This window comes from Trichomycterus rosablanca, chromosome 10 (assembly GCF_030014385.1).
Source record: "Trichomycterus rosablanca isolate fTriRos1 chromosome 10, fTriRos1.hap1, whole genome shotgun sequence".
Taxonomy (NCBI): Eukaryota; Metazoa; Chordata; class Actinopteri; order Siluriformes; family Trichomycteridae; genus Trichomycterus; species Trichomycterus rosablanca.
In genome coordinates, this window is record NC_085997.1 from 36,883,374 (window position 1) to 36,904,321 (window position 20,948).

At 42.9% G+C, this 20,948-nt stretch overlaps 1 protein-coding gene and 1 long non-coding RNA gene across 4 annotated transcripts in view; one reads left to right on the forward strand and one right to left on the reverse strand.

The window, feature by feature from the left end:
• The window catches only part of adam11 (ADAM metallopeptidase domain 11), a 34,665-nt gene that overhangs the window by 5,929 nt on the left and 7,788 nt on the right, over nucleotides 1–20,948 (forward strand). For 2 of the 3 annotated variants that reach the window (XM_063003285.1, XM_063003283.1), the window contains exons 3-23: nucleotides 2,023–2,099; nucleotides 5,374–5,440; nucleotides 9,032–9,117; nucleotides 10,603–10,666; nucleotides 12,557–12,620; nucleotides 13,253–13,347; nucleotides 13,757–13,831; nucleotides 14,637–14,708; nucleotides 15,134–15,300; nucleotides 16,199–16,283; nucleotides 16,361–16,451; nucleotides 16,605–16,656; nucleotides 16,792–16,891; nucleotides 17,813–17,884; nucleotides 18,263–18,355; nucleotides 18,443–18,523; nucleotides 19,143–19,193; nucleotides 19,293–19,356; nucleotides 19,502–19,607; nucleotides 20,363–20,482; nucleotides 20,633–20,801. In XM_063003285.1, coding sequence (XP_062859355.1) covers nucleotides 2,023–2,099; nucleotides 5,374–5,440; nucleotides 9,032–9,117; nucleotides 10,603–10,666; nucleotides 12,557–12,620; nucleotides 13,253–13,347; nucleotides 13,757–13,831; nucleotides 14,637–14,708; nucleotides 15,134–15,300; nucleotides 16,199–16,283; nucleotides 16,361–16,451; nucleotides 16,605–16,656; nucleotides 16,792–16,891; nucleotides 17,813–17,884; nucleotides 18,263–18,355; nucleotides 18,443–18,523; nucleotides 19,143–19,193; nucleotides 19,293–19,356; nucleotides 19,502–19,607; nucleotides 20,363–20,482; nucleotides 20,633–20,801 — 1,851 coding nt within the window. The remainder of the gene's footprint in view (nucleotides 1–2,022; nucleotides 2,100–5,373; nucleotides 5,441–9,031; nucleotides 9,118–10,602; nucleotides 10,667–12,556; nucleotides 12,621–13,252; nucleotides 13,348–13,756; nucleotides 13,832–14,636; nucleotides 14,709–15,133; nucleotides 15,301–16,198; nucleotides 16,284–16,360; nucleotides 16,452–16,604; nucleotides 16,657–16,791; nucleotides 16,892–17,812; nucleotides 17,885–18,262; nucleotides 18,356–18,442; nucleotides 18,524–19,142; nucleotides 19,194–19,292; nucleotides 19,357–19,501; nucleotides 19,608–20,362; nucleotides 20,483–20,632; nucleotides 20,802–20,948) is intronic. The other variant, XM_063003284.1, reaches the window with a different exon arrangement.
• LOC134321505 (uncharacterized) lies at nucleotides 7,305–20,693 on the reverse strand. Its single transcript, XR_010013867.1, has 4 exons — nucleotides 20,579–20,693; nucleotides 20,341–20,452; nucleotides 19,208–19,343; nucleotides 7,305–7,716 (listed from the first exon to the last, which is right to left on the reverse strand). It is a non-coding gene; the product is annotated as an uncharacterized LOC134321505 (long non-coding RNA).

Below are 20,948 nucleotides of genomic sequence, written 5' to 3' on the forward strand. Positions count from 1 at the left end.
ACGAAGACTATAATGATGATGATGAAGACTTATAATGATGATGATGAACATAATGATGATGATGATGATGAAGGTTCATTAAGAAGAAAATCAGTACTCTGCAGCAGGGAGGTTCAGTGTTCATCTCTGGATGATTTGACGAACGCAGCACCACTGTAGAGCCACAGTCACAAATTCCTTCAGTTTTATTACAATTCTCTTACTGTGTGTGTGTGTGTGTGAGTGTGTGTGTGTGTGAGTGTGTGTGTGTGTGTGTGTGTGTGTGAGTGTGTGTGAGAGTGTGTGTGTGTGTGTGTGGATCCTTTAGTTTTAGACACACTGATAAATTTCCTCATTAATATTTAAGAAGAGCAGAACGAAGCCGAGTGAAACTGGGTCCATTTTTCTCCTCCTGACTTTCCTTTATTTCCTCACTTTGTTTCGTGTGTTTTCACCCCGAACATCAGATTTCTCTCCCGTCTCACCTTTTTATTTTCCTCCTCATTCTTTTCCATCTTCTGATCTGTTTCCTCGTCCTCACTTTTGTCTTTTCCTGCATTTTCTTTTTCTTTATTTTCTAATCAGGACTTTCATGGGTCTCATTATTATCACTATCCTTCTTTCCTCGTCCACTTTTCCTAATTTCTCTGATGCTTTTTTTCTCCTCTTTTACTTTTTCTTTTGCTGATTTTCTGGAGTCTGTGATGCTGTTTCCTCACACAAGGTTCTCCTACTATCAGTTCCATCCTGAGCTCTAGTTTTGTACCACCTGAATTTGGTTCTGTCTAGGTTCTAATTTCAAAAGAATCTAGCAAATGTTTCTGTTTTGGTTGGTTTGCACTGAGGTGGCGTCTAAATGTAGCTTTAAAAACCTTGATTGCAGAAAGCTTCTAATTTCTAAAAAGGTTTTGCACCTCATGATAACATCGACTACTTTGGCCCAATAATTGTTGTCCTTACTGTGCGCAGAGGCAAAATACACACGTGACCATCATCTTGTTATACATATCATGACCACTAATATAGAGCTCATTCACTCATCTAGAGAGGCTTTTTACAGGATTTTTTACAAGATATTAAATTGTGTCTGTGGGAATTGTGCCTGTTCATTTAAATAAAAGTGTATTTGTTGTGTAGTGTATCAGGTGTGGGTCAATGTTGGGTGAAAAGTCCTGGAAGGTATTTTAATTGATCCCAAAGTTGTTCACTGGTTCAGGTCATGGCTCTGTTCAGACCACAGAGATTTCCTCACACCAGACTCATCAAACCACACAATGTCGAAAACATTAATATTATGTTTAAAAATTGGTCTAAACAATTAAAAAGGGTGTCAACATGTTAATAGTATGCTGACTGGACTGCTATCATGGAGGTGTTTCAGATGTCTTTCATTTATTATTATTTTTATATAAATGTGGGAAACACCGTGGATACCCTGGAAACACCGTGGACAGATCACCATTTCATCACAGGGCAAACACACACAAATAATAACACTACTACTACTACTACTAATAATAATAATAATAACAATAATAATAATAATAGTAATATTAACAGTATTAATATCAATAATAATATCAATAATAATAATAATAATAATAATAGCTAGTAATAATAATTATAATAACAACAATAATAATAATAATAACAATAATAATAACAATAACAATAACAATAATAATAATAATATCAATAATAATAATAACAGTAATAATGATAATAATAGTAATATTAACAGTAATAATAACAATAATAATAATAATAATATAAATAATAATAATAATAATAACAGTAATAATAATAATAGTAACATTAACAGTAATTATAACAGTAATAATAACAATAATAATAATAATATCAATAATAATAATAATAATAATAACTGTAGTAATAATAATAACAATAACAGGAATATTAACAGTAATAATAATAATAATATGAATAGTAATATTAACAGTAATAATAATAACAGTATAATAATAATAACAATATTAATAATAATAATAATAATAATAATAATAATGTCTCTGTGTTTTTCAGCCGGTTCATCTTGCTCAGCTGTCGTTCTTGGTGGAAGCATTTGAGAGAAAATTCATCCTGGACCTGGAGCTCAATCAGTAAGTTTCACTCACACCAAATGAATATTCTTGTCCACTGTGACCCTGACCAGGATAACCGTAAATATATACAAAAATTAACTATTCAAAGGACAAATATATATATATATATAGCAGGCCCATGCTGACGAGCACCACAATGTTTCACTTTGTAAATGCACTTCATTTATTGGTTACATTTAGTGGACGCTTTTATCCAAAGTGACTTACAGTTGGGACCATATACAATCCTAGCAGTTGGGGGTTACGGGCCTTGCTCAAGGGCCCAACAGTGGTGACCTGGTATTTGTGGGGCAGTAGAGGAAGCAGGAAGAGGAAATGTGATCAGGTCATTGGATATGACAAAATTCTGAGGAAAAAGCTGAAAAAAAGAAAAAGTAACACACACACACACACACACACACACACACATGAACTGAAACTTCTAAAGTAAAAACTTTGCTCCTACTGCTATTGTACTGCATGTATGATGTACACTTATTTACGTCTGGGACTGCCATATTATGCCATATAATGTAAAGAGAAGGACGGAGTGCCCAGGTGGCGCAGTGGGATATTCCACTAGCATACCAGCACCAAGATTCTGAGCTCCTCAGTTCGAAATTCGGCATTGCCACTGGTCGGCTGGGCGCCATCTAATGGGCATAATTGGCAGTGCCTTCAGCAGACATGTCTCTGCTAGGGTGGGATGACCAGACTATGTGGGTGGGGTCTTCAAATGCTGTGTAAGGACCCTGATTGGCACTTAGAGAGGCGCCTGTGCCGAGCGCATGGGTAAAAAAAGCACGGGTCGGAGGAGGCCTCAATCGGGGATATCCAGCAGCAGAAGACAAACTGACTACGATAAATTGGAAGAAAATGCATAAAATAAAATAAAATAAAGAGAAGGAAGGAGGGAGGTGGGCAGTCGTGCCTGGTGCCTGGAGTTAGAGGAAGAACCCTGTATGTAGGTCATTAATGATCCATTAATGAAGTGAACTTCTCGCAGAATCTAAATCTGCAGTGTGTAGAAGAGGTACGACCAAGTCAGCGCAGTCGAAAACCTCCTCGGAGTCTAGTGAGAGCAGGATTTCAGGAGTACATGATGTTCATTGCCCCTCTGACTCAGAAGAAAGAATGCCAGCCTTTAATGAAGCCGTTTGGTCAGGGTTAATTATTCTAGGCGTCTGGCCAGGACCTCGGACAGTATTTTTACCTCTGCGTTTGAGAGGCCTACAGTCGAGTGGGTCCTTGTCCTTCTTCAAGATCAAACAGATTTTGGCCTGTCTGAGGGGCGCAGGAGCAGAGCCCTTATTTAATAATTCACCTAGCATAGATAATTATGCAGGTCTGATTTTGGGAAAGATTTTTTTTCAGACAGCTGAGTGGACAGCAGCCTCACAGACGGAGACAGATGAGTCTACCGCGTCTACCTAGGTGAGGAGTGGATTTTCGGCACAGGTAGATTGTTGGAGACGTTTGTGGTTCCTGACTCAGATCGGTGGAGCTTCATATAGAAGGATTTAAAGCTTGTTTGATCACTGTGGGGTCTGAAGTTACTTCTACCTCCAGTGATTCTTAGAGACGAGTGATCCACATTTTGTTCAGGACTTGCTCAGCTCATTTTGTGGAGATCAGACTGAGCTCTCACTGGAGAGACAGTCTCTCCGTCTGTAAGTTTTGGGATCGGGTTGTAGTATGGGATGCATCGAACTGCAGGGGTTTGGTTTGAATCCCTGTGTGTCCAAGTCTCTGTTGTCGGTTTTGGAAGGAGACCTCACATATAAGCTTTAAAGGATTCCCAGATAGTTGAAGAGGGAACACCAGGAGCGTTATTAATTATAAAAAATCATTCTGTGTGGTGATTGTACAAAGTTCCTGTCTGAGAGACAAAGGGAATTAAATCTCCACTTCTTTATTTGGGTCACTTTTTTCTACTGACTACACATTTAAACTCCTTTAACCCCGTGTAGTCTTAACATTCTGTTTACTTACCTACTAAAGGTCTATTAGGAACATCACATTACGTTTGGGCATTCGAGGAGAATTACAATGTACCAATGTGTATAATTTCATGTGTAAATATATAGAAATATTATTTAATTATATAAAATCTTAACAGGGTTTTCGTGTAACCTAAACTATAATATAAAATATACAGAAATATCTAGGATCACTCTTGGAAATTGTAAATCTCAGGCTGAAGTAAGATTGAAAGGATTTTATTTGCTGATACACATTGGGGGGGGGTAATTTTTGACTCTTAAGGCAACACAAGTGTTAAATGTAACACAGACGTTACGTCCTGCAGCTTTAAATGTGTGATTCTGTACTTCTACATTTACCGCATGATGTGTGTGTGTGTATACACTGATCAGCCATAACATTAAAACCACCTCCTTGTTTCTACACTTACTCCACTTACCATATAGAAGCACTTTGTAGTTCTACAATTACTGACTGTAGTCCATCTATTTCTCTTCATACCTTTTTTGCCTGCTTTCACCCTGTTCTTCAATGGTCAGGACCCCCACAGGACCACAACAGAGCAGGTATTATTTAGGTGGTGGATGATTCTCAGCACTGCAGTGACACTGACATGGTGGTGGTGTGTTAGTGTGTGTTGTGCTGGTATGAGTGGATCAGACACAGCAGCGCTGCTGGAGTTTTTAAATACAGTGTCCACTCACTGTCCACTCTATTAGACACTCCTACCTAGTCGGTCCACCTCGTAGATGTAAAGTCAGAGACAATCGCTCATCTATTGCTGCTGTTTGAGTCGGTCGTCTTCTAGACCTTCATCAGTGGTCACAGGACGCTGCCCACGGGGCGCTGTTGGCTGGATATTTTTGGTTGGTGGACGATTCTCAGTCCAGCAGTGACAGTGAGGTGTTTAAAAACTCCAGCAGTGCTGCTGTGTCTGATCCACTCATACCAGCACAACACACACTAACACACCACCACCATGTCAGTGTCACTGCATTGCTGAGAATGATTCTGGGAGAGTCCTGACCATTGAAGAACAGGGTGAAAGGGGGCTAACAAAGTATGCAGAGAAACAGATGGACTACAGTCAGTAATTGTAGAACTACAAAGTGCTTCTATATGGTAAGTGGAGCTGATAAAATGGACAGTGAGTGTAGAAACAAGGAGGTGGTTTTAATGTTATGGCTGATCAGTGTAAGTGTGGATTAATCATTAAACATCTTACTTCACATACTCTTGGGTAAACTTCGGTTCACCAACACTGTGTATGTGTGTGTGTGTGTGTGTTTGTGTGTGTGTGTGTTTGCAGTAACCTGTTGTCTTCAGACTATGTGGAACGACACTTTGATGAGGATGGAGCAACATCTCAGAATCAGGTAGGAGGTAACCGTGTGTGTGTGTGTGTGTGTGTGTGTGTCTGATGGCTGTTTAACTTAAACATCAGATCAAATATCAAAACTATACATCACAAACACACTAGCACACCTCAATCTTGTGAGTTCGAATCTCAGCTCTACTACCTGCAAGCCAGGCGCCTGCACAGACAATGATTGGCTCGTTCATGGGTGGATTCCTCAAATTGGATTCCTCATAACTGCTGCGATTACGGCCTCTGCTGGCCGATCGATGGCACTGCACAGAGACGAGGGATAATGGTGATCAGTGTGTGACTCTCCATGCGCGATACAGATCTCCATATGAACTCGCCTCATGCAGGTGAAAAGAAGCGGTCGGTAAAGAGTAAAGTAAAGAGTAAAGAGGACGTGGAATGTGACCGGGGGATTGGATATGACTAAATTGGGAGAAAAACTCTACTAAAAATGTTTAATTTGTCATATAGTCATACATTATGTGGCCAAAAGTATGTGGACACCCAACAGTTTAGAGAACGAACTATAATGTTCCAACATGATCCAAAACCAAACTGACACCAATCACAGACACTCTTGTAGGAAGCCAGAAGAAGAGCTGGGACTGTTCAAGCTGCAACATGGACAGGGCAACTTCATATTAATAGCCACAGGATGAAATTGGACGCCTACGTACGTCTACATATGTGCAGCCATGCACATGTAGTGTTTACTACCCTCTCGTGATGGGGTCATGGACGGGGGTCTGCCTCTTTGTGTAGGTGTTGCAGTTGCATGTACACTGACAGCGACACACACACACACATTCTGCACCTCTGAATCCCTCATGTCGCCGTAGCAGAGCACTCTGGGAAAACCACCGCGGCCAATGGCAGAGCTGTTGCCATGACAACTACCAACAGGCAGCATCCTCGTCCTGTCTGACTTAGAAGGAGAGAACGATCGGCTGAGTGGTGGACAAAATAACAGAAACAGCACATCAGAAGGAAAAATTTACTAAATCTATTCATTCACTGTCTGTTTTACTGCTGATTTATCCTGGTCAGGGTCACAGTGGGTCCGGGAGAAATGCAGGAAACACTCAGATCATGTTGCCAGCCCATCACAGGGCAAACACACACACACACACTCCAGTTAGTCTGACTGCATGTGCTTGGACTTGTGGCAAAAAACCCAAACAGACACAGGGAGAACATGCAAACTTCACGCAGAAAGGTTTCTGGCCACCCAGTCAGGAAATCGAACACAACGCTCGACTTGAGTGGCACGGTAAAACATCATCAAAGTGCGAATATGAGACGAATCTGCATTAGTGTGGAATAACCATCAAATCCAGTGGGCGGCACGGTGGCTCGGTGGGTAGCACTGTCGCCTCACAGCAAGAAGGTCCTGGGTTCGATCCCCAGGTGGGGCGGTCCGGGTCCTTTCTGTGTGGAGTTTGCATGTTCTCCCCGTGTCTGTGTGGGTTTCCTCCGGGAGCTCCGGTTTCCTCCCACAGTCCAAAAACATGCAGCCAGGCTAATTGGAGACACTGAATTGTCCTATAGGTACCCGGCTGCTAGGGTGCATAAACCAGTGCATTGTAGTGCCTGTCCCAAGCCCGGATAAATAAGGAGGGTCGTGTCAGGAAGGGCATCCGGCGTAAAAACTGCGCCAAATCAATAATGCGGATCACGATCCGCCGGGGACCCCTAACGGGAGCAGCCAAGGAAATAAATAGAATCATCAACAACCAGTCTGAAAGCTCCACATGTATCTGTGTTTATCTGGAATTTCCTCCCTGTTTCACTTTTAAACTTGTGTTACAGCTCGAGCTTCTGAGAAACTGTGAGAATCAGAATCAGCTTCTCCCAGAGTCTAAAACGCTTCTGGTTCAAAATAAAGTTTAACGTGGTTTAATGTAGTAAAAGGAGACAGGAGCACTAAACTTCTCTTCATTATTACTGCTCATAAGTGTCTACACTAATCACATTCCTCACTCGCTGTTTTAGTACGTTAAGTTTTGTTCGTACAGCCTGAGATGCTTTTACCGCCTCGTATCAAACAGTTTGTCTCATTGGAGGAGCTTTGAAAAGGTCAGCAAACAGCAAACTGGGTCAAAGTTCAAGGAGCACAAAACCTGGCTGTGGAACGAGATGTCCGGTAATGAATGGTCCACAGTGCTGTGGTGATGCTCTTCCCCAAACAAGCCCAGAATCGTTCCTGGGTGGTGGAGCTTCCAGACCTTCAGTCCCTTGACCTAAACGCCACTGAGAAGAACTGAAGAGCCACTAAGAAGAACCCTGAATGCAGAAGGGTAGAATTCAAAACAAGAGAGTGAGAAATAGAGACGGCTGCATGTTGGCACAAATACACACACACACACACACACACACACACTTAAACGTACACACGTACACACACTGCAACCTCAATACAAAACACAAATGTCGTCTGGGTGGTGCAGAGCGTGTGTGTGGGCGTTCACTCTACAACCACTTAGTACAGCCTGTGTGTGTGTGTGTGTGTGTAGAAGTGTTTGTCCCCATCTGGTGTTTGACCTGTCACATCCCACTGTAGTTGTGTGTTAAACTGATGGAGATGAATATTAATGAGATGCGGTTGCCGTGGTTGCGCACGATGTCTGTCAGCGCGGTTGGCAGCCAGTTCAGACTTTGATAGAACTTAAATTTCAGAGAACTGATAGAACTGAAGTGTGTTAAAGTATCGAACGTTCAGTGTCGTGTCTGTAAGTGTGAAATAGAGCGGAGCGGTGTGTGAGCGTGCAGTTCGATCCGGGGTCGGTACGGTGGATCCCGACCCTGCTGTAATTAGGTGCATCTTTTTAGCTTTAATTATCCTTCAGATGCGACTAGAACTTAATTGGAGTCCCCTGTTGCTATTTTAATTGATTGGACATAGATTTGAAAGGCACTCCAGGGTCTATTAAATTTACGCTGCACTGCCAGGACAGAAAACAAACCATGAAGTCCAAGGAACACTCTCTGGATCTCAATGATCAAGACAAGTATATAAAACAACATCGAGACCTTTGTGTGTCCCAGGACAACAGGGGCCTCAGTCATTTTAAAATAGAAGAAGCTTCCCACAACCAAGAACCAGTTGGAAATGCAGGCAAAAAAGGATTTGGTCATGGAGGTAAGAAAGAACCCAGTGGCCAATCCAAACGATCTTAAAAAGTCCTGTATGGAAATAGGAGAACATGCAGCCCTCCATAAATCAGGCCGTTATGGCGGAGTAGAAAGATGGAAAGCAAGCACATCTGTGAAACGTGGTGGTGGCAGCATCATGCTACTGAAGCTTTTTAGCATCAGGGACAGAATCAAGAGACAGATTAATGCAGCCAAATACAGGAACGTAGGTTTGCATAAAGAGACGATAAGTAGAAAGAAAAACAAATACAGAAGTAATAAGACAGAAATTTATATAATAAAAACGACAAAAAATAAAATAAACAAGAAAGAAAGAAAGAAAAAACTGAATAAAGGTTGAATAATTTTGTTCATCAGAGGTGTGGAACTATTGAGTTAAATGATTTACGATATAACAACAACAAGCATTGTTTTGTGTGTGTGTGTGTGTGTGTGTGTGTTGAAGCAGGGAGGAGAACATTGTTACTATCACGGCACAGTGAGAGGAGTAACGGGATCGTGGGTCGCTCTCTCCACCTGTCATGGCCTCTGGTAAGACTCACAATCGGTGTAATCTCTGTATAAGTAGAGCATCTAAATAATCTGCCTTAGAGTTTGATGTTTTATTAGAATCCTCTCTACTGAGGCAGCGAGGCAGCGAGGCAGCTCACTAGTGTTTAGTGTTAAGGATGAATATTATGTAGGGCTGTCACACAAAGTTTTTAATCTCGATTAATCAACTGCAAAAATAACTAAGCAAAATATGAATGCACATTTTTATTGCAAGAAAATGTTTACCAATATTTTACCATCTTTATACAGATATACAGATGGACTCATCACAAATTTAATCACTCAAATGAGTATGTTGTTTTATGTATTTTATGTTTTTTTGTTTGTTGGTTTACCCCCTTTTTCTCCCCCTTTAGCGCATTCAATTGTTCAATTTGCATCGTGCTTCCTCTCTGTCTATGCTGAACCCTGCCCTGACCGAGGAGATCGAAGCTAACCCATATCCCCTTTGAAACATAACAAATAATGTAAATAGAATTAATCCGTGCCAGACCTCCCAAACCCCCCCTTACCCCTAACCTTTCTAATGTCTTAAATGCTCTTTTTTGTTATAAATACAAGTATATTTTCACTTAATCTTAAATTATAAAATAGATAATACTGTAATAAATAATAATAAACAACACACATTAGTACTGTACATAACACACATCATATTTCAGTACAGTACGTGTGCTGTATCATACACCATAATACATTTCCTTCTTTTTATATAAAATGTATCTACCAGAAACAACAATAACTCTCATATTTCTCTATTATTTCCTTCTTTATTTCAGTAGTGTTGTATTTTGTAGGTGTAATTGCACGAAAGAAAGAATAGTTTACTGAGCCGAATTCCTTCTTCTCTCTCACTCACTGTCCCCTCTGTCTGATACACAGTGACACCTACTGGCAGGAGTAATTATACAACAACAAATGTAATAGATTTTTTCATTTTCTCAACACTACGATTTTTCTGCACATTCTTTGAGGCCATTTTAATATTGAATTTTACAAAATATAAAGGAAACACCAAAAAGACACCATCCGCTCTCCGCTCACTGTATATATACTAGAGAGAGAGAGAGAGACAGAGAGAGAGACGGTCGGACTTGTTCGTGACGTCACGTGTTTCGCGAATTTCGATTCGTAATCCAAAATTTGTTCGTACATTAAGTTGAAAAAAATCGTTCATAACCCAAAATGTTCATATGGTAAACCGTTCGTAACTCAAGGGTCTACTGTACAGTATAAACACAATGTTGCTGTGTTAAAGCAGCGCAAATTACCACAGTGATGCATGTTTAAAGTGGCACAAACAGCCCAACAAAACTCGTTTGATTAAAAATTGTATTCTCAATTAATTTTTTTAATTGCGATAAAAATTTTAACGCGTTAATTAACGCAATTACCGCCAGCCCTAATATTATGATATATTGATGTGCTGTGTGTGTGTGTGTGTGTGTGTGTGTGTGTGTGCAGGGGAATGTTCTCAGATGGAAACTTTTCTTACGAGATCAAACCGGCGCCTCACTCCGACGAGCAGGTCAGTGCTCATGTGATGGTCTGTCCACTGAAATCTTTAATCTTTTCATCTTCCTGACCTGTATCTTCATCTGTTGCTTCATTATTTTCTCTTTCCTGCTCAGCTGGTTCACATTAAAACTTCTTCATCATGTCAGTACGGGTACAATAAAAAAAAATACAAGAAATACGATGAAACACAGTTCCACTGTGCCAACTGTGATGAGAGAGAGAGAGAGAGGACGAGAGACTATTAGATTATCAGTGGTGGATTTCGGGAGCATTTTACCCCCCTGCAGGTTCTGCAGAGTCATCATGTCTTCTTCTCAGAGAGAGAGAGAGAGAGAGAGAGAGTGGTGTAATGTAAGCACTTTACCCCGGTCCTCTGAGAATCCGATCAATATCACTTCCTCTTTTCCTCTCTTTCCTTTCCTCTCTATTTACGACCCTTGGTTTTTACCCATCATCCCTCTCTGCCGCTCTGTAGCACTTAGCGAGGCTTTTCATGAAGTATTTAGCGTCACGCTATTGTGATTCTTCTCTCTCCTCCTCTCTCTCCATGTTCGCGCCTGTTCCGTTCTCATTTTACCCACAATCCTCTTTTCCCCCTTTTGTAGCACTTATGGCCATTTTTCATAAAGTATTTAGCGTCAGCGGCGTGTCGGCCCGCCGCCCCCCTCTCCATCTGAGTGCACGTATGATAAATTATACATCACTGATGAGCCGCACTCACACTAAACCAAAACCTTCATCAGAGGACGAGTGAACGGAGGGATGAGATTCATCAGTTCACAAGTTTAATACCAAACACAGTCATGAACAATTTAGTGTCTCCAGTTCACATCACTTGCACGTCTTTGTACTGTGGGAGGAAACTGGAGCACCCGGAGGAAACCCACACAGACACGGGGAGAACATGCACACTCCTTGGAATGGGACCTTCTTGCTGTAAGGTGACAGTGCTGCCCACCGAGCCACTCAGATAGATACATAGATAGACAGACAGACAGACAGACAGACAGACAGATAGATAAATGGATGGATGGATGACAGACAGACAGACAGACAGACAGACAGACAGACAGATAGATGGATTAGATAGATGGATGGACGGATGGATGGAATGATGGATGGATAGACAGACAGACAGACATACAGACAGACAGCCAGACAGACAGATAGATAAATGGATGGATGAATTAGATAGACAGATGGACGAACGGAAGGACGGATTTATGGATAAATGGATGGATGATTGGAATAGTGGATGGACGGACAGACGGACAGACAGACAGACAGATAAATAGACAGACAGCCAGACGGACGGATGGATGGATGAAATAAGGGATGGATGGATGAAATGATGGATGAAGTGATGGATAGATGATGGATGCATGGATGGATGATGGATGAAGTGATGGATGGATGGATGGATAGATGGATGATGGATAGATGATGGATGGATGGATGGATGGATGGATGGATGAAGTGATGGATAGATGATGGATGGATGGATGGATGAAGTGATGGATAGATGATGGATGGATGGATGGATGGATGAAGTGATGGATAGATGATGGATGGATGGATGGATGAAGTGATGGATAGATGATGGATGGATGGATGGATGGATGAAGTGATGGATAGATGATGGATGGATGGATGGATGAAGTGATGGATAGATGATGGATGGATGAAGTGATGGATGAAATGATGGATGGATGGATGGATGGACGGAATTGGAACCTTGGATGGTTAAATGAATGGATTTGATGATAATAGTGAAATGATGATGTTGGATTTGACACCCCAGTGTGATTCGTCTGAGGAACATGAACATATTACATAATTGTTCGTTACCCCTCACTGTTCCTGTGTCTCAAACTTCTTCCTCTGTCCACCGTGTGTCCAGGAACAAAACGCTCATCTGGTCTCCCGGATGCCCAACCTTCAGCTCAGCCCTCCACCCTGCCCAGGTAAAAACAACCCGCACCAACAGCAACGTTACATCATCCAGTCCTAATAACAAGCTCAGGACGACTGGAGGAACCAAACATGACCAGATCTGGAGTCAGCAGAGACAGACAGAAGTTTATTTCATCTCTTGGTTCTTTATAGAGTCCAAATATAGAAACAGCCCGAACACCTCACTGCTCCTGAGCTAAAGCTAACAGTGACGTTTCTCCCTTCTGCTGCTAATTCACACCCGCCTCCCTCACATCTCCCTCACATCACCTGACTGTCCAGCACTGAGCAGAAAGTATGTAGACACCTGGTCAAAAGCATGTAAACACCTGGTCAAAAGTATGTACACAGCTGGTCAAAAGTATCGTGTATGACCTTTGGAGGAAATTTTTGCCTCTCTACCCATCTTCCTTTCTTGCGTGGGGGCAAGACATACAAACACACACACACACACAGACTCACTCACACACACACACACACACACACCTCTCTTTAAGTCAGTTATACCCCAGTAAAACAGAAAGTGAATAACGGCGCCAACTCTCTGTCTCTCTGCTCTCTGTGGTGTATTGATCTCTGTGTAGATCGTTGTTCAGAACTCTTCCTTTATCGATCCACTGAAATCTCATCCTCTCAATCCCAGAATGCAATGCCACCTACGACGCTGGCGTGGATCGAGACGTCACAGAAGGCGACCTGTCCTCGTTCACCCATGGACTGAGACGAACCAAACGACAGGTGAGAACGGTGCACAGAATGAAACACAGGTGCTACTGCCCACAGTCGAGAGAGCTTTACACGACCGGAGGCTCAGTGGCCGCCCTGCCAGAACGCTTCCCCTACTACTAAACCAGCACTGTTACACTGGGCTGAAGCTCTGGATGAGAGGTTCCACTGATGTTCCACTGCAACAAAATTTTAATTATTTGACCACAATGTGCAGAAGGATGCTGGGAAAATAAGTGAGACATTTAAACCCAACAACAATGTACCTAATGTGAAGCATTATAAGAAAGAAGTAATATTACCTTAATAGTTAAACATATGGAAGTAAATGAATGAAGTAAATCCAGAAGCAGTTCATGGTATAAATTAGGTGTGTGTGTGTGTGTGTTGTGTGTGTGTGTGTGTGTTGTGTGTGGTGCAGATTCGGAAGCCGCAGCGCACCGTCCAAACTGAGACCAAATACATCGAGCTGCTGGTGGTGAACGACTACGACCTGGTAAGATCTGGTGTGTGTGTGTGTGTGTGTGTGTGTGTGCATTTGTGTATGTATTGTTGTGTGTATTTGTGTGTGTGTATGCGTGTGTGTTTTTGTGTGTATGTGTGTGTCTATGAGTATGGTTGTGTGTATTTGTGTGTGTGCATGTGTGTTTGCAATTGTGTATGTGTGTATATGTGTATGGTTGTGTGTATTTGTGTGCGTGTGTGTATGCATGTGTGTATTTGTGTGTGTCTATATTTATGTGTGTTTTTGTTTGTATATGTGTGTGTGTGTGTGCATTTGTTTATGTGTGCATATGTGTTTCGTTGTGTGTGTGCATATGTACATGTGTGTGTGTGCATTTGTGTATGGTTGTGCAAGTGCCTGTGTATGTGTGTGTATTTATTTGTCATTGTGTATGTGTATGTGTGTGTATGCATGCATGTGTGTGTGTGTGTGTGTGTTTTTGTATGTATGTGTGTGCATTTGTGTGTGTGTGTATTTGTGTGTGTATGTGTGCATGTGTGTATGTGTGCATTTGTGTGTGTGCATGTGTATATGTGTGTGTGTATTTATTTGTGTGTGTGTATTTGTCTGTGTGTACATGTGTGTGCATTTGTGTGTCTGTATGTGTATTTATGTGTGGGTGCATGTGTGTGTGTGTGTGTATTTATTTGTGTGTGTGTGTATATTTGTCTGTGTGTGTACATGTGTGTGTCTGTATGTGTATTTATGTGTGTGTATTTGTGTGCATGTGTGTGTGTGTGTGCAGTGTATGTGTGTGTGTGTGTGCAGTAATTTAACACACTGTGTTTTTTCTAAGTTCGTGCAGATGCGCAGATCGACCGCACAGACGCGCAACTTTGCAAAGGCCGTCGTTAACATGGCCGACGCGGTGAGTCGCCGCTTAACCACCAAAACCTCCTACTGAACCAGTTATATTATATGGCCAAAAGTATATGGACACCTTCATAATTCTTGGGTTCAGGTGTATTAGCCACCTGAACTGTATAAACAGTATTGGAGGGCATGATTGCACCCCGGGGCACAAAGCAAGGTCCATAAAGACTGTTGGTGTGGAGAAACTGGCACAAATGCAGTTTGATCTAAATTGGCACAATTCCCCATAGATACACTCCTAATCCTGTAGAACGCTCTCCCAGAATAGAAACTGTTACAGCTGCTCTCTAACAATGACTATTGATTGTTTTGGTGTCTGGTGTCCACATACTCGTCCATATTCTGTATGTTCACCCCTCTCTGTGTGATTGGTTGCCATTCCGACTGCTCTCAGCCAATCAGAACTCTCTGTTCATTCAGATTTATAAAGAACAGCTCAACACCAGGCTGGTGCTCATCGCCATGGAGACCTGGTCCTCCCAGAACATGGTTTCGGTGGGCGACGATCCCGTGATGACTCTGCGTGACTTTATGAAGTATAGACGGGAAAACATCAGAGAGAGGAGCGACGCCGCGCACCTGTTCTCGTGAGTCTCGGGGGCGGAGTCTGGGTTCGAACCTTGGCTCAAGTTACAGTGATGGGATTTAGTATGTTCTCCTCATCCCAAGTCCCTGAGGACGGGTCTGTCTGGAAACCTAGTGAGCTTTCTACAACCTCATAAGGCAGATTATTTAGACGCTCTACTTAGACAGAGATTATGCTGATTACGTAACCGCAGTTTTAGCTTACTAAGCTAACACAGTTAGCCTCAGGCCGTTCAAACCGCTGGGCTGCGGCGGCACAACCCGCTAGCACGCCGGCTAACGTCTCCATCTGTGTACCAAACACGGTTAAACTGTCCCTGACGCCCCAATTTACAAATAAACAATGGGTGGCCTGGTGGCTCAGTGGGTAGCACTGTTGCCTCACAGCAAGAAGGTCCTTTCTGTGTGGAGTTTGCAGTTCCAGTTCCACCCGAAAACATTGGGCACAAGGCACTAATACCCAAGACAAGGCTGTAAATCATTGCAGGGCTTTCATCTGTCCTCCTTTCAGACATACACAATCATGTCTGTGCAGGCGCCTGACCGACCGGTAGCACAGCTGAGATTTGAGCGGATATTCCCTTCTTATTATTATTTGTTTTCCCCCCCGAGTTCTAATAACCCCCCTGCATCCTCACTGGCTGAGCAGGCTAGCACATGTCTCCTCTGACATGTGTGCAGTTGCGGACCACTTCTTTTCACCCGACGGCAGAGAGCTTTAAGACTTACGTCGGAACATACTATGCTCTACATACAGTATTCCTCCACCACTTGAGTCAGTATCTCCACCAGTTGCGTATAAAATGCCAATAAAGCGAACAAAATTGCATCTCTTTTTTTATTGACACATTTAAACGAGGGTGTGTGTGTGTGTGTGTGTGTGTGTGTGTCGCTCTGTAGGGGCCGAACGTTTCACAGTTCCCGCAGTGGCACCGCCTACATCGGGGGGATCTGCTCTACCACACGTGGAGGTGGAGTCAACGAGGTAGGACCCATCCCAAATAACTAGGTGTATCAGATCTGCACCTACTAATTACTGTATGTGTGTGTGTGTGTGTGTAGTATGGGAACGTGGGTCCGATGGCAATCACCCTGTGTCAGAGTTTGGGGCAGAACCTTGGCATGATGTGGAACAAAGATCGAGCCACTGCAGGTTGAGAAGAATTGATCTTTTTAAACCTTTTTTGTTAGAAATAGAGGCTTTTAGATCTAACAAGCTCTGAAGGATGATGATTACTGCACTCACATTTCCTGTTTCTGTGTGTGTGTGTGTGTGTGTGTGTGTGTGTGTGTGTGTGTGTAACAGGAGACTGTAAGTGTCCGGACCTGTGGCTCGGCTGTATCATGGAGGACACGGGGTGAGTCAGACCCAAAGTTAATATCAGAATTAGCTAACAAGATATAAATGTGTTGCTAATGTACATATATAACAGAACACTTATTATTTAAGCGATCTGGACCCTCCGTCTCTTTGTGTTATACGTTTGTGTTAGGTACTACCTGCCTAAGAAGTTCTCGCGGTGCAGCGTGGAGGAGTACATGCGCTTCCTACAGGACGGAGGAGGAAGCTGTCTCTTCAACAAACCCACCAAGGTGAGTCCCAACTTCATATCCCAACTAATAATCGGGCGTTAGGGTTTATTTTGTTTGTTAGCTTTGCTTGGTTAGATATGTAATGGCTGGAAAACTGATCATGGACTGGTGACGTCACTGTGGCCAGTTGGACCTGTGATGACTGGGACTGGACTGCATCTACTGTTTATGTAATTGTGATATAATACAAAAGAACGTAAAATTTTAATACTGGGCTAGCCGACCACCGCACAGCGCTCAAGCAGGGCTATCAACCTAGGCTGTGTCTAACAGACACGTGACTGAGAGGGAAAGTTTTGCTGAAATTCATTCTTTGCAGGGGACGGAATTCAGTCAGCAAGAAACTAGAGAGAGAACTTGCCAAACGTCAACAAGATACAAACCCATGAATGAGCTGGATGATGAGGATGCTAAAGGTGTTTCTGGTGTACCAACTAGTCTAATAGAGTGGACGCGGTATTTAAAAACTCCAGTCTCATTTAAAAAATCCACTCGTACCAGCACAACACACACTAACACACCACCACCATGTCAGTGTCACTGCAGTGCTGAGAATGATCCACCACCTAAATAATACCTGCTCTGTGGTGGTCCTGTGGGGGTCCTGACCATTGAAGAACAGGGTGAAAGCAGGTATCAAAGCATGTAGAGAAACAGATGGACTACAGTCAGTAATTGTAGAACTACAAAGTGCTTCTATATGGTAAGTGGAGCTGATCAAATGGACAGTGAGTGTTGGAACAAGGAGGTGGTTTTAATGTTATGGCTGATCAGTGTATATTATAAGAAATACTATGACCTTGCCTCTGCCTTCTGCAGAACATCAGATTTTATTAGAATTATTTCTAATGAAAACAGTAATTTTAATGTTTCTAATTTTAACGTTTTTAAAGGTTGAATTTGTCTATTTTTGTTGTTTAGCTGCTCGATCCTCCCGAATGTGGGAACGGGTTTGTTGAACAGGGAGAAGAGTGCGACTGCGGCTCCCAAGTGGTGAGTCTTAACTTAACCACCTTCACTTTGACTCCACCAGGTGACTTCTCCATGCTCATATAATTAGGGCTGGTCCGGCTGCATAATGAAGATGCATAACAAAAAAAACAGGCCCCCTTGTGGAGACTTTAGCTTACATCTTGTAAACAAGTTCAACATCTTGATACAAATTTTTGGTCATACCGCCCAGCCCGAGTCCAGTATAAGTTTGTCGTCACATGGACATAGAAAAAGCTCTTTAGAACAGAGTTTTGGAGGCATTTACACCCAACAACTCTGTACCTGCTGTCAGACACGGTGTCGCCTGCCTGGTGCTCTGCACAGACTGTAATTGTAATGTTATGTCCTGAGTGCTGACAGTGTTTGTGATGCTGGCAGGAGTGTTCTCGTGCCGGAGGAGCCTGCTGTAAGAAGTGCACGCTTACCCACGATGCAATGTGCAGTAACGGACTGTGCTGTAACCGATGCAGGGTAAGAACAGCACCAGTGCACTCACGTTGATCGGATCTGATTTGGTGTGTGTACAGTAACGTGTTTGTGTTGTTGTGTGTGTTTCAGTATGAACAGAGAGGCGTCGTGTGTCGAGAGGCCGTAAACGACTGTGATATTTCAGAAACGTGTCCTGGTGATTCAAGCCAGGTATTTCATTACTGAATTACTTTACTTTATGTTTTTCTTTGCATTTTCTTTTTGCAATTTAGTCGTATTCAATCACCTGATGCACTTTGCTGCCTCTCTACTGCTGCTGACCTCCACACCTGATCGAGGAGAGTCGTGACTAGAGGTTATAATCGCAGCAGTTATGAGGAATCTACTTCTGCATCCAACCTAGCAGACAAGCTGAACATTGTCCGTGTAGGTGCATGGATGAGGCCCTGTGATGTCCAGGGTGTGTTACTTCATTGTGCCCAGTGATTCTGGGAAAACCAGACCCACCGGGATCCTAAAACTGTGGTAAAACAGAAATGATAAAGGAGATGTTGGTTTGGGTTACTTTAACCTTTTGAGACCCTGTAGTCACATATGGGGACTTTACATTTTGGCTTTGTTATGCCTTATACCTCGTTCTGCTTAACTTAAACCCGGTGTCCCCATTAGTGGACACTTTTGTCTGCCATTTAGTTGTAGCAAAAGTACTAGACAGTAAATAAGACTAAAACAAGATGAAAGTGCATGAAAACAAGAAACTAAACCTTGATTTTCAGTGTTTGTAGTTCTGATGGGATTCTTTTTGTTTACGTGTGTGTTTTGTTTCCAGTGCCCCCTGAACGTACACAAACTGGACGGTTACATGTGTGATGCAGGACAGGTACATTTTCTCACCTGTGTTTTCTATTCTAATGTCCACATTAAGCACTTGTATAGTGATTGTTTTCAGCATCCACCTCCCATAATGCACCTCTGACAGGGTCGTTGTTATGGTGGCCGGTGTAAGACCAGAGACGCTCAGTGCCAGGCGCTGTGGGGACACAGTAAGTACATCAAAATTACACAGATCCACTTTATTGCTGCAGAAAAATGTGTGATTGTGTCTGCTGACCCCTGCTGGCCTGGAGGTGAATACGATGATTTGTGTGTGTGTGTGTGTGTGTGTGTGTGTGTGTGTGTGTGTGTTAGACTCAGCAGACCGAATGTGCTACGAGAGGCTGAACACTGAAGGGACGGAGAAGGGGAACTGTGGACGGGATCCCACTGGACAGAGCTGGATCCAGTGTAACAAACAGTGAGTTCTAATACGATGCACTTCAGAGTGACCGGACCTGTTCTACTAGAACCCCGTGCTACAGATCCTTAGCCAGGCAGGATGTTCTGGAGTGAAGCACTACACTATCCCACTACCGCTGGATCCAGGGTTCACATCCTCAGTGATGCTATCAGCCTGCCAGACGTCTACATACACACATGATTGGCTGTGTCTGAGGGGGGATGGTAAATAGATAGATAGATAGATAGATAGATAGATAGATAGATAGATAGATAGATAGATAGATAGATAGATAGATAGATAGATAGATAGATAGATAGATAGATAGATAGATAGATAGATAGTTTATTTGGATGGTTAATGCCTGAAGCCCTGTGATGTCCAGGGTGTGTTACTGCTTGGTGATTCCGGGAAAACCAGACCCACCGGGATCCTGACCAGGACAAAATGGTGGTAAAACATAGAAATGAAAAAGGAAATGTTTTGGGTTATTTTAACCTCCCGAGACCCTGTGGTCACATACGGGGACATTACAGTGTGGCTTTGTTATGCCTTATACCAGCGAAATAGAAGCAGTGAAAACATCTTTTCTAGCTTCTCTAATTATTCATTAGAGCTCGGTAATAAACAGCCCGTGGACCGGTACCGGTACATGAAATTACTTTGCCAGTCCAAATCCTCCCCGAAGCAAACCTTGCCCCCGAAAAGGTGTTGTCTTTTTTAAAAACAAAAAAAAGTCACCCTACCTTACCTTTCTGTCTGTTCTCTCTCAGGGACGTGCTGTGTGGATTTCTCTTGTGCTCTAACATGACGGCGAAGCCACGCCTGGGTGATCTGGAAGGCGAGGTCACCAGTCTCACTATCTTTCATCAGAACAAGTACATGGACTGCCGGTCAGTGTGTGTGTGTGTGTGAACAGTAACAGTAGACAGGACGCCTGTAAGGACACGTCCAGTAAGGACACGTATTGGAAAGTGATCTGGCTTTACCTGCTGCATAGTGATAACCCTGACACACCGTCTCTGCTGTGTGTGTGTGTGCAGTGGAGGACATGCTGTGCTGGAGGACGGATCAGATCTGGGTTACGTAGAGGACGGGACTCCGTGTGGGCCGAACATGATGTGTTTGGAGAGGCGCTGTGTACCCGTGATGACCTTTAATCTCTCTGTGTGTCCTGGTTCCTCTGCGTCACGGATCTGCTCTGATCACGGGGTGAGACACACACACACACACACACACACACAGTGGTGGAAATACTTGATGAAATACCTCAGAGACTGGATAATGGGTAGAAAAGAGTTTTATTTTTGTATTTAGAGAAGGATCGCACTGATCAATTCTCACATAGAAACTCTGTGA